The 12,904-nt window shown below is 37.2% G+C and overlaps 1 protein-coding gene across 2 annotated transcripts in view; it reads left to right on the top strand.

Annotated features, from left to right (window-relative positions):
• Positions 1-12,904, top strand: part of RYR2 (ryanodine receptor 2) — a gene marked incomplete at both ends in the record, with an annotated part of 711,173 nt that overhangs the window by 292,419 nt on the left and 405,850 nt on the right. For both annotated transcript variants that reach the window (XM_082854592.1, XM_082854593.1), the window contains 3 exons: positions 4,835-4,909; positions 7,994-8,072; positions 10,916-11,028. In XM_082854592.1, coding sequence (XP_082710718.1) covers positions 4,835-4,909; positions 7,994-8,072; positions 10,916-11,028 — 267 coding nt within the window. The remainder of the gene's footprint in view (positions 1-4,834; positions 4,910-7,993; positions 8,073-10,915; positions 11,029-12,904) is intronic.

The raw sequence follows: 12,904 nt of genomic DNA, 5'->3' as shown, positions 1-12,904 counted from the left end.
TTTTTTTGTTTTTCTCCCTGAAACAACTCATTACCCGAGTATCACTCTTTGTATTTGAAGGTAAACTTAAAAGCTTCCCTGCTTAAATATCTGAGCACTATGAAAGAAGTTCTCCAAGGCAAATTCCTTTTTGTTGTTGTCTATCGTTTTAAACGTTGGTTGTGTAGCTTAGTATTACCTAAGCAGTAAACTCTTTTTAAGATTTCGTTGTTTTTCTTCTGAAATGGTGTGTTATAATGATCAAGGGATATAGAAAAGTTCTCCTGTAGAGTCTGATTTATTTTTTATTTATTTATTTTTTTGTGGTACGCGGGCCTCTCCCGTTGCGGAGCACAGGCTCCGGACGTGCAGGCTCAGCGGCCATGGCTCACGGGCCCAGCCGCTCTGCGGCATGTGGGATCTTCCGGGACCAGGGCACGAACCCGTGTCCCCTGCATCGGCAGGCGGACTCTCAACCACTGAGCCACCAGGGAAGCTCTGATTTATTTAAAAAAAAAAAAAAAAAAAACCTCTCGAATAATAAGGGCCTGGAATTATGAGAAATGTCCTACATTGATTAGCATAGCATTTTTGTACAGAAAAAATGATTAGTAAAACAGAAAACCTTATAATATTTAGGTGTTATATAGTTAATAAATTAAATGGTTTTAAATAGCAGTGACACTAAAGACGCCTTAAGCAAATATGTGGTACGAACATATTTTATTAAACACAGAGGAGGGAAAACACCCCAAACAACAGAAACACATAGCCAGTAATGTTTATGCATGTTTAAACCTCTCTAGTTGATCTCAGTCATTACTATGCTGGTTTTATGTACTGTGCTTTTCTGCTGTTGTATTTTAAGCTTGTAACAACAGTGATACCTCAAAGGTAGCTACAATGATCCAATTTTCCCCTCCCCACAGAGGAGGATAACAGATTAATAAATGATACCTTATGACTGCATCTTATTCTGAATAAATGTAAATGTAGAAGTATTTCCATCAGAGCTTCTGCTTACAATATGGGTACCCTGATTGCACATTTTGGGCCAAGATGCTGGAAAGCTCAAGGCATAGGAATACCTAATAATACCAAATTGGTATTAAAATAATCTGGAAAAGTTGAAGTGTGGTTTGTTTAGAATACGTACAGCTTTGTTGCTTAGATTTTGTTTGAACGTACTCTGAACTTTTTTTTATCCACTTACAGTTCACCAGTTCAACTTTTTTACACTATCGTTTAATATTAGCCCTGTCAGTCATCTCAGGGGTCCTGGGACCAAACCTACGCACAGAACTGAAAAAACTTTTTTAACTGATATTTTCAGAAAGTTCAATTTTACCCTTTATTAAATGATTCTTGGCTCTCTGACACCAGAAATATTTAGAGGGAGGAGTTTGGAAATGGTAGTTGTTACCTTGGGTTGGTGGTGTTTTTCCCTGAAAGAACAGCAGCCCCTTAGCGTAAACCCCCTTCACCTATGGGAGACTACAGCAGTCTAGCAGAAGCCAACTTCAGGATCTGCAGAGGGGCCATAGAGGGCTGTTCACAGCTCACCAACCATACCACAGGCCCAGCCAATCACAGGGGAGAGCTGGGGTGTGAGGGACAGACGGTTGCATTTTCAGAAACAGGTAGGGCCCAAGTCACACTCGGAAATGTATGTCAAGGACATGTAAGTTCCAGGTAATACTTTTACAAAAAAGACCTGATAATCCGACATGTAGTTGGAGGTGGTAAGAAATGCAGAGAGAATTAGTTCTTAAACTTCTGTTTTCTTTGCTGTTAGTGTGCAAGTCTTTGGTAGGGAAACGCATGGGTTCAGTTTATAGTTGTTGAATGAATGAATAATTAGAGAAAACTCTCATTTTGAAGGCAGAGGAAAACAAGCTGTGAGCCTATTATGCCTAATACCCTTGACATCAGATAGTGTACCTCTCAGATACAGTATTTGAAGATACCCGATAAATATCTTTTGAATGAATAGAAAAAAGTGTTTCTTTTGTATAATGTTTACTGGAGAATCAGTAGGACTAAAGTATAGGTGACATGAATGTGAACACAAGGTTTGTTACATAAAATTTAACTTTCTACTTTTTCTCTTAACTGGTGCAATGGAAAGCACCGCTTACTTTGCCTGTGTTTTAGAGTCCAAGGAACAGTGAACATGTTAACTTCAGAAAGCACCAAGGTATTTTTCCAAAGTGCGATTTTGAGGGGTGGGCTAGCCTTGAACTTGTTGGTCCATTAGCTTGATTGGTTCTATCTAGTTGGTCCTGGCTGGATTCCCAAAGGTTATGATGGTCATAGCACTGTGAGCTTGTAAGGTTCTGGTTTGGGTGGCCGGAGGAGAAATGGAACCCTTGTTCCAGAGTAGTGAATTACTACTGCTTGTGATGTTATTACCCAGCAGTGATGAACTTTTTCTCATTGAAATTGCCCTGGGGGATTACCCAGTCCACTTTGAGGCAGCATGCTGTAGAGTCTTGAAGGAATAACCCTGGAGATGGCTAAGCCAGTGTAACCGGTACTTTAACAGGTGTATAACCATCCTCTTAAAGTACTGGTAGTTCCCTACATCAGAGGAAGTCCATAAATATTTGTTCACTTAAATTAAAGCAAGGACCAGGCCAAATTTAACAAGAAAATTGATATGATTGATTGACCAAATCAGAAAGCACAAATAAAGAACCAAGGTACGTCTTTGGATGCATCCCACAAACACAATTCTTTTGATAAATGTTTGTTGAATAAGTTATCCAGCCTGCCCAAGAGTGGAAATTATACATTTTATTTGTCCTGAATCAGAACCAATCACAGTAGTATTATTTAAAATGACAAGTTAGAGGAAAAGGACTGCAGACCATGTGACAGAAATTATATTCACTTGTGTTAACAGTGCTCTCTTAATTAACAAAGTTAATTTAGTGTGGATTATTTGCATACTTTTACAGGAATTGTATTAAAACTAAATTTGTGACATAAATTAGCATTTGAGTAGTGAGGAAATCTGTAGTGTTAAATCCATAATAGACAACTGTGTAAAATCTCTATATAAGATATTTGAAAGAAAATTCAGATACTAAAATATCTCCTCTTAACCAATTTTACCATTTATGTATATATGTACATATGAACACATGAAATGCACAGGCAAAGCTTTACAGAAAAAACAGCACTCTGGTTAAATCTAAAGCTTGTTCTTCATCTAAAAACATCTTGTTTTGGTTGGTATGACTGTCTAGTGTCATTAAAGTTCAGCTGGATCTTGTAGCTTTGGAACTTATATCTGGTAGGGAAAGGTAAGCTCCTACCAAACTAGTCCCAATCAGACAAGGTAAATAAGTTGTTCTTGGCCACAGTAAATCAAATATATTATAGCAAATAACAGTACTCTCTAAACAGGGCCTCATTCTTAGGAGGAATATAGTTTTGCAGAGTAGATTTTTCCCTTTTTCACTCTGGAGGTGAAGAAGTAACTTTCCTTTTTTGTAAAGCAGTTTTTTTCTCATAATTTTAGTACCTTTTAATACCTATTTTTAAATGGTTTGGAAGTCTTTTAAGCATAACATGTAAAGTTATTTTAAGAAATTATGTGGAACAATAGGAAGGGGATATATTTTTAGTAAAAAAGCTATAATAATAATGAATATTAAAGTACTTTCTCCTGTACTTCTTAGAGTATGTATAAGTCAGTAACATCACAGTCATCCTTAAAGACCTCTTTTTCCTACAGAAAAAAAGGGCAGCCTCCTTGGCATAATGTTCTGTACCTCCCGTGATGTTACCCTGATCTACTTTTATGACTCCTGTTTAGTTTCTCTGCGACCCAGCACTGCAATCCCATGGTCCCTTCCTCTTTCTTAATACCCTGGAGTTGTTTCCTATGACACCTTTACTCACCTGGATCGGGGAACCCATCTGGCTTCTCAAATTTAGCTCAGGTTGTAGCTTCATAGAAGAGGGAGCCCTTAACCTGAGTTTAAAACAGTCGATGAGGTGGAAAAGACTACAGAGGGAAGGAGTATTGTGTTCTAAGACAGCAGTAAGAAAGGTCGGGGCAGGGAAAGTGTGTCTGTCTGGAGCACAAGGGATTTGGGGGCGAGGCTAGAAAGGGCTGAGACTAAAGTCCTCTATGTGTGTACTACTCACTGCTGTCCCCAAAACAGCAGCACCTGGGTCATGTGGAAAATTTTTGAAATGAAACATCTCTGTGTTTACTCCAGACCTACTGGATCGGAATCTTGGGGGTAGGCTCAGGGTTCTGTGTTTTAACAAGCTCTCCAGGTGATTTGTAAGCCTGCTAGAATTTGAGAAGCGTTCCGCTATCTCGTATAAAGGAATTTGGACGCTTTTTCTGTAAACAGTTGGAAGATATGAAAGGTTTTTAAGCCTGAGGATGATTTGATGAATTTTGTGTTTTAAGAAGACTTATTCACTGAAGAAGTATTTATTTAGTCCTCACTACGTGCCAGGCATTTTGCAAGGAATCTGGTATACCACGATGCCCAAAGTACTGTAGCCCCTGCTCGACGCGGACCACCGTGTAATGGGAAATACAGACAACAAATAACTGGGAATCAAAAATTACAAATTATGGTATTTACTGAACTCGAGTTCATTCTTTAAGAACTAGATCAACTGCTAGCCCCCTCCCCCCACAGGAGAAGGTTTTCTTGGTAGCTTTGTCCCAATTTAAGCATTCTTTCCACAGCACTTTGCTCATCTGCAATAGCTCTTCTTTTATTTTTTCCCATTAAACTTTTCCATGAGAACAAGAGAGCATTTTTATGGACTTAGTTAAATTTACTCTTTTTTTCCTTGTCGACCCTTTCTCTGCTCTCTGCAGACCGCTCAAGGTGGTGGCCACCGAACGCTCCTCTATGGACATGCCATATTGCTGCGCCATTCCTACAGCGGCATGGTGAGTACACGTGTAGACTGCATCTCCCCTGTGGTCATGCTGATCCATTTGTGCATATGTGGTCAGGAAATATTTGGTAATCCCATTTCATTGATGGCTTTGACAAGCTTGGTTGTATGTATTTTTGAATATCTTTATATCCTGCTTAGTTTTCTCATTTATAAGATGACAGCTTAGAGGACCTTTAAGGTCCTTCAGTTCTATCATTATGTGACTTCTATTTTTCGTATCTTACTTTTGAAAGACTAGGTTTAGGAGGAGAGAGGTGTTAAGAGTCAAGTAAGAAATAGTTCTCATTTCTGATTTTATTTCAAACCGTTTATTTATTAGAGAATTAAAGCATCCTTACTGAAAAATAGTATAAAAAACTGACTGCGAGTCCCACCTTCAACTCTCCACTAACTTCTTTTCCTTCTTAACTAGTTGTTCTCTTTGTTTTTCCATATCAGCTCCTCTTGCACCCAGTTATCCATTTATCCACTGGGTTCCTCTCAGGCACAATTTACTCATTCTCATTTATATATGCGTGTGTGTGTGTGTGTGTATAAAATATGTATAAAATAAAATATATAAATATTCCATTCTTTTAAAAGCTTTATTAAGTTATAAAAACACTACATATTCATTCTGTAAGATTTGGAAATTACAGAAGAAAAAAATCTTCATGATCACACCAATGAGAGAAAACTGTTGGGGACTTTTTAAAAATTTTCAATCTTTGCTGTCGTTAAAATTTTTTTCAATATAATTGAGATCTTGTTATATAACCAAATTTATATCCAGATTTTTTTTTACATATTATCACAGTATAAGTATTATCCATATTATTTAAATTTTTCATCAAGTTTATTTTAGTAACTACACAATAGTCCAATACCTGGAAGTATAAAATAATCATTTCTTTTAAGAAGGAGATAATTCCCAAAATGTGTAAACTGTTCCTGAGCAAAAGCTTAAACATAGCCTCAATATCAATACCAAAAAAAACAAAAAAAGTCATCAATCTTCATCATCATGAATATTGACGTGAAAAATCTGGTTAATGGAATTGAAAATTATAGGAAGAGAAGTAGAGGAGAAGTATAGATGTGATTTTAATAATGACTTAATATCATTTATGTTAATGTGCTACATCACATTAGTAGGTCAAATGAGAAAAACTGTGATCATCTTAACAGGTGCTGAAACAGGTTTTTAATAAAAATACCAATTCCTAATAAAAACTAAGCATTGATGATTATTTTCTCAATGATAAAGAAAATATTTATGTCAAATCAATGACCTCATACTTAATTGTCAAACACTGAATCCATTCTTGACAAAACTAAAAGAAAAAAACCTCCCAAGAATATGCTAGCATCTAACATTGTTCTGGAAATCTTGGCTGACTTAGTAAGGTATGAAATAAAATAAAGGAGAACACTTTTAAGTGGCTGGATAGAAGACAAATATATAAAAACAACCTTTTTGCATATAGCACTCACACATTAGAACTGCATGGAAGGAATTCCACTTTCAATAGCAATGAAAACACATAAAATAATAAATATGAGAGTCAGTTTTCAGAAAAATACCCTTGATACATATAGATGGGTAAGCGCCTGAACTTGGTTGGTAGATCTGGGTTCAGGCGCACTTTCCTCTATGCTGTACAGCCGTGGATACCATGCCAAACTTCTTGAAGCCTGTAATTGCTTAAATTGTATCCATTCAGTCAATATATATTATTTAGCACCTCCTGTGTGCTAGATATAGTAGTCAATAAGACCAAGTTTTTACCCTTAACAGAATTTAATTAACATTTAGTGAAATAATTATAGTGTGTGCCTCACAGTTGCTGTGAACGTTAGAAGAGGAGAAAATGTACGCTAACAGTTGCAGTGCCAGGTACTGTAATATTATTGAGAAATATTATTGCAGAAGACTTTAATAGAGATCACTAAGTTTTTACCTGGGAAATCAGTATTATAACACTGTTACTTTTTCTCAAATAAAGGCAGATATTTAATATGCTTAGATCTAAGGTCTGTAACCCTCAGGGGCCACCATGGGCTGCCTGTCTTGAGGTCAGACTCATACTCCTCTGACTAGCTAGGAACATGTCTGGGGACCCTTGAAGCCTTGTTTCTGTAACTTGGGAGGTCAGTGGTTTGCAGTCAAGAGACAGAGGCTCCAGGTCAGTTGATTTTTACATCCTCACGGCACCGAATTCCATGTAATGTGCCAGCACATCTGTCCCCAATCCGTGTATCACCTGCCTCCTTATGCTCACAGACATCCCCTGAGCTGGGTGAACCCTGTTCCGTCAGAGGGGTTTTCTAGGCTTCTCATTACTTGTCCCATGATTCTGGGCGTCTGTGCTTGCTCAGTCCCCAGCATTGCCCCCGAGTCCTGTTGCAGGACTCCTGCTCTTTCCGGCACTGCGCTTGGTTGGTGTAGATGGCAGTGTATCTTGAGCTCATACCACATTCATCTTTGTGTTCTCATTCTTGCAACACTTAATGAGGATTTTGAGGTTGGGGTGGGGATAGAGGAGTTGCCCTGAAAAATTATCCTAAATTTTATGTCCAAGAATATATAGTTAGGAAAACTTAAGAGGGAGAGAAAGGAATCAGGAGATGGTGGTGTTGGGAGAGTTCCATTCCTCTTAGGGAAACACACATTGGTATACACGTGACAAACCCTCCCTGCAGTGAAGCGACAGGCTACACACACACACCGTTTGAAATTCAATTCTGGATAAATTTCAGAGAGTTAAAATTTTAAAAATGAAAACAAAACTAGAAGCTAGAAGTGAATAGTGTTCAAATTTCTGCTTGGGAGAAAGATTTCCAACTGACAGATCAGGTTGTCCTTTTGCTTATGATTGTGCGTATCAGATGAAGTGAGAGATGTACACACATATCCCCAATTACTTGTCTTCTTTTACCGACAGGACATATTTCTGCAGTCTTTCTGTGAGGGGGAAGAAAACCACATTTCCTCTACAGCATTGTTCCTCATTTAGGCTGTGTAAGTGCTCAGAATTAGACTTGGAATGGACAATAAATGTTTAGTGACAGCTACTGATTCTGTGTCTTTTAGTATCTGTGCTGCCTGTCCACCTCTCGGTCTTCAACTGATAAACTGGCCTTTGATGTTGGCTTGCAAGAGGACACAACAGGTGAGCACCTTGGTCCGTGATGAAGCTGCGCTCAGATCGTGGCAGGGATTGGATTGGGAGACGTATTGAGACACGATGGAAGATAAAACTGGTTGAATATTCTGGAAGATAAACTGGTTGAATATTCTTAGGGACGAATTCAGGAAAAAAATAAATGACTAACTAGGAAAGGTTTTAATAGAAGGAGGAAATGTACATTGTTTCTGCTGGTGGGTCATCCCCACATAATTAGCTTGATGTGCAAACTAGACTTCAAACCTTATTCTTTTGTTGGAGTTGGGTAGGAAAACAGTACTTATGCTCTGCTGATAGTTAACCATATTACTGTGTTCTGATTAGTTTGTAAAGTATTATTAATGCATATCTTATAATGCATATCTACCTTTCAGCTTGCATCTTAAAATATTTTTAAGTGTACACATGTAACATTGTCAATGTCAACATTCAAACAAAAAAGTAGCAAATGAAAGCCTCCTTCATTCCCCTGTCCACAGGTCATCATATGCTCCATATCTATGTATTTACATATTTTTGAAACAAAAAACATATTAACACATTTATACTTTTGGAGACTCCAGATAGGAAAGTATAGGCTTTATTTGTGTTTTTATTCTCAATGCTTTGAGAACTTTACACTTTATACACCTCTGTACAATTTGATGGCTTTATCTTTTACAATGAGCATGCCCGATTTTGGAATTAAAAATAAATAAGAGACCAACTAGAAAAAAGAATGGAAGGAAATAGAAATTAAAAATAAATAAAAGACCAACTAGAAAAAAGAATGGAAGGAAATAGACCGACTCATTAAGTTGTTGCTTTTATGGGTGGGATCAAGTTCACACATGCCCTCCTTTTTAAAATACTTTCCCATACCCTAAAATTTTCACTGATAACAAATGGATAAAAATAAATTTCTGTTTACCAACCTGATTAACTTTAATGGACCAACACATCGCCTCGTACAAGAAATTCCAAGAATCCCAGACACCAAAAAGATAAATGTGTTCTTCTCATGTTTATTTCATTTTCTATAGGCTCCATCATTCCTCTGTATTTTGGCTAGTAGTTTTAGTTTTCTCATTGTAATTAATTTACTTCAGCACATAGTTGCATGAAAAAAAATCTTCAGTCCTCTCTCTCAAGAGGAGTAAAAGACATGCACGATCTATAACTTGTTTTCATACATTGAGATGATTATATAACAGTGAAACCCACCAAACAAGGCAGTCTTTCACCCTACACCCATATGCTACTCTCTTTTCCCCATTGGTCTCTACTTCTTCTGAATTACTGAACTATTTACTATATTTATCATTTGTTGTGTGCCTGCCTTGATCAGAATGAAACTCACAAGGCAGGTAACTTTTTCTTCCTTATTTGTTGAGATATCCCCAGCTACTAAAGCAATGATTGACAAATAGTGTGTGCTTTATCAATATTTGAGTGAATGAATGAAAAACTCCCTACAACTCTAAAAATGTGAGTTGAGTGGATGAAGATAAGGAATTCTGCAACATGACGTTCAAGTAAGAATATGGTTTGTGTAAGAAAAGCAGCTCAGGGCATAGATTACATATTGCCTGTTAAATATGCTTAAGAAGTGTTATTTGCTGACTCATTTACTCATTTATGCAAAATGAATTGTTATTGAATGCCTACAGAATGCTAGTAGGAGCTGGGGAAACCCCAGTAAACAAAACATACAAATGCTCTGCTATCATGGAGTTTACATTTTGGCATTGGGCAATTAGTAAAGAAGCCAAAAAAAAAAAGTTTTATGGAGAAATAATAAAGCGGGGCACAGAGAATGATAATTGTTAGATGACAGATATCACTAAAACGATTCCCATTTTGCAGTAGAACTTAAAGGTTTCAAAAGGAACTGTGAACAGATTGAAAAGTTGTGTGCTTAGGTTTATATCCTAGGTGATGAGACTGAAGTATGGTTCTATGGTTCATGAGGCGTATGCTTGACTTGTTCTGCAAGAAATTATTTGATTTTATGTATACCCAGATATTTTTATAATGTATCCCAGAAAATTCTGTAGGATTCTCTACTCTTTTACTCCTAGATTAATAGAAACTACCACATTTTAAAATAACACAATATTGGAAAATAAGGCACAGGATAGTAAAAGTTAGGGGACAATGTTTTGTACCTGTTTTGCATCAGCATCCCCCCAAAAGTAGAGGTTTTTTAAATTGTTATAATGCAACTGTCATGTCACAAAAACCCAAATCCTTTTGAAAATCAAGTGGCAAACTAGATGTTAATAGGAGAGAGCAGTGTGAGCAGTGTAACAACATGTGATTGTGTAAGGAGCGAAGTTAGATCAGCGTGGCTGGTGAAATTGGCCTTGTCTTAGCATAAATAAACATCCTTTTAAAGCAATTCTTAGTGGGGGAAAGAGACACCAAACTTCCCCTAATGTCACAGCCCGTTTCTATGAGAATAGTCTTTTCATGTCAGTATGTCTTCCTCCCTCCCTCTCTCCCTCTTTCTTTCTTCCCCTTTTTTTCTAATTTTTATCGGGGTATAGTTGATTCACAATGTTCTGTTAGTTTCTGCTGTACAGCAAAGTGAATCAGTTATACATATACCCACTATTTTTTTAGATTCTAAGCTAATTTGGCCTAATTCTTTTTGATTTTCATGGTCTAAGAGACGAATTTGCGTTCTATTTCAAATTTCTGACGTCTGTGTGAATAGGACAGTTTCATTTTAAGAAGACTGATTTTGAGGACTTCATTTCCCTCTTGTATGTTGGAGTCACTGGCAAAGAATATCGAGTTTGAAACTGAGGCATTTCTTTGTGTTTCACATTTCAATCATTGTGCAGGTGAAGCTTGTTGGTGGACCATCCATCCTGCCTCCAAGCAGCGCTCAGAAGGAGAAAAAGTACGGGTTGGAGATGACCTCATCTTAGTTAGTGTGTCCTCCGAAAGGTACTTGGTAAGTGTGCAAAGGCGGATCATGTAGTTGGTGATATGATAAGTGACAGGTCAATAGAATGATCTTTTTAAAGCTGAAATTGCAAATTATCTAGGAAAATTGCTTAGAAACAAGCCTGTATCTCTATTTGATGAATTATACATAACTCCCTAAGTAGAAGAATAATGTGACAGGTGTGGAAGTGTGGCTTACCAGGATTATTTAGACAGGCTTCCCTCGTGCCCTTGATATGTAAGTTCGTGACATCGATAGTGCCTGTTCTTGGATTATTTTATTAACAGCATGTAAATGCAGTCCAATCAGGAATTTGAAATTCCATGGACTTTATTTTGCGCCCAATGAGAAGGCTATATTAATGAGGCTGTGATTACCTATTTTGATATTTATGAAAGCAGATTATTATGTGAGGAACACTTGCCATGCTAAGAAAGGAGAAATAAAATTTAAAAATGGTTTAATTCCCTCACTGACATTGCATTGTTTCAAAGAGAAAGGGCTAGAAATGGGAGATTGAAGAAAGAAGTTTATGCTTAATCATTGAAGGTATTTTTTACTTTTGTGGTGAGGCCAATATCTAACTTCTGTAGTAAATTATATTTTTGCTAAAGAATAATCATGTGCAGAATTTCGTAGAATATTGAAATCAATGGAAGTGTGAAGGGTGTCAGTGAAAATATTCTATTTTAAGGTTGAGAAAGCAAAGAAATATAAAACATGGTATTATAAACTTTACATGAATATCCACATTAAAAAATCCCAGACATCATAGTGGATGATGATTGAAACAAAAATCAGAACTAGAGCATCATTGCAGTTAAGCTCATGCTAGTTTATAGAAAGTATATTCCTACTGCCTTAAATCAACATATTGTGTGTAGTTGTTTTAGAATTAAGTAAGTAGTTGGTACCCTTGGGCTCTGTGAACGTGGAAATAAGGCGGGTCTGGGGGTGCTTCAAGTCAGTTTTTGCTTACCAACACAGTTCCAGTTTTGAAACGTTTCTAGGAAGAAGGGTGTGGTTTTACTTGCTTTGAGGGAAGAGGTAATGATGAAGACAGGAAAGTGGTGAAACAGGGCCTTGTGTAACTGACAGGAACTATTAAATTAAATGGAACGTCTAATGGTGCAGAGCTAAAGGGAGGCTTGGAGCATCTCTCCCCTCTTGTCTCTCAAGCATTGTAGGTGGAATCAGGCACCACGCACATTTCTAGGACAATCCAAGGTGTCAGCTCGTCAAATAAGCATTTATTGAGCCCTTGCTGTGTGCCTGTGCTGTATATGTGAAGGTGATGTATTTTGATCGGGAGATAGACATTTCGAGTTGTAGTTTTACTTGGAAACCAATAGCAGTAATAAAAATAATTCATGCTTCTTAGTATATAAATTCTACACATATCTTATTTTGATTTGGACAGAAGTATGCATGTTTTTGCTGTATCACTTGTTCTTTCCACTACACAGCAGAGTTTGTTTGACAGGATGGTATCATTATGCACAGAAGGAGGAGAAAATTCAGAATCTCACTGAGGCCAGAGCTTATAGCATCAATTCTACCAGCAAATTCCTGAGTCACTTAATTCCCTGAATTCTGGCTTCCGCACTTGCAAAATGGTGCTGATTCTCCCTAGCACCACAGTTACCGTGATGAAGCAATGAGATGATGGATTTTGAAGATGCTTTGAATTAAAGAACACTGTACAAACATTGGCAGTAATTGTAATGCCTGAGGTGCCCCTTCTGTTACTTAGGGAAATAAGTAAACCTCATGATTAATTACATTCACAGATAATTTTCAAGCTACATTTTTTTTTTTTTTTTTTTTTGCGGTACCTGGGCCTCTCACTGTTGTGGCCTCTCCCGTTGCGGAGCACAGGCTC

Source organism: Leucopleurus acutus (assembly GCF_964270905.1).
Source record: "Leucopleurus acutus genome assembly, chromosome: 14".
NCBI classification, from domain to species: Eukaryota; Metazoa; Chordata; class Mammalia; order Artiodactyla; family Delphinidae; genus Leucopleurus; species Leucopleurus acutus.
The sequence above is the reverse complement of the archived record's forward strand: the minus strand, read 5'-3'. Positions and strand labels throughout refer to the sequence as shown.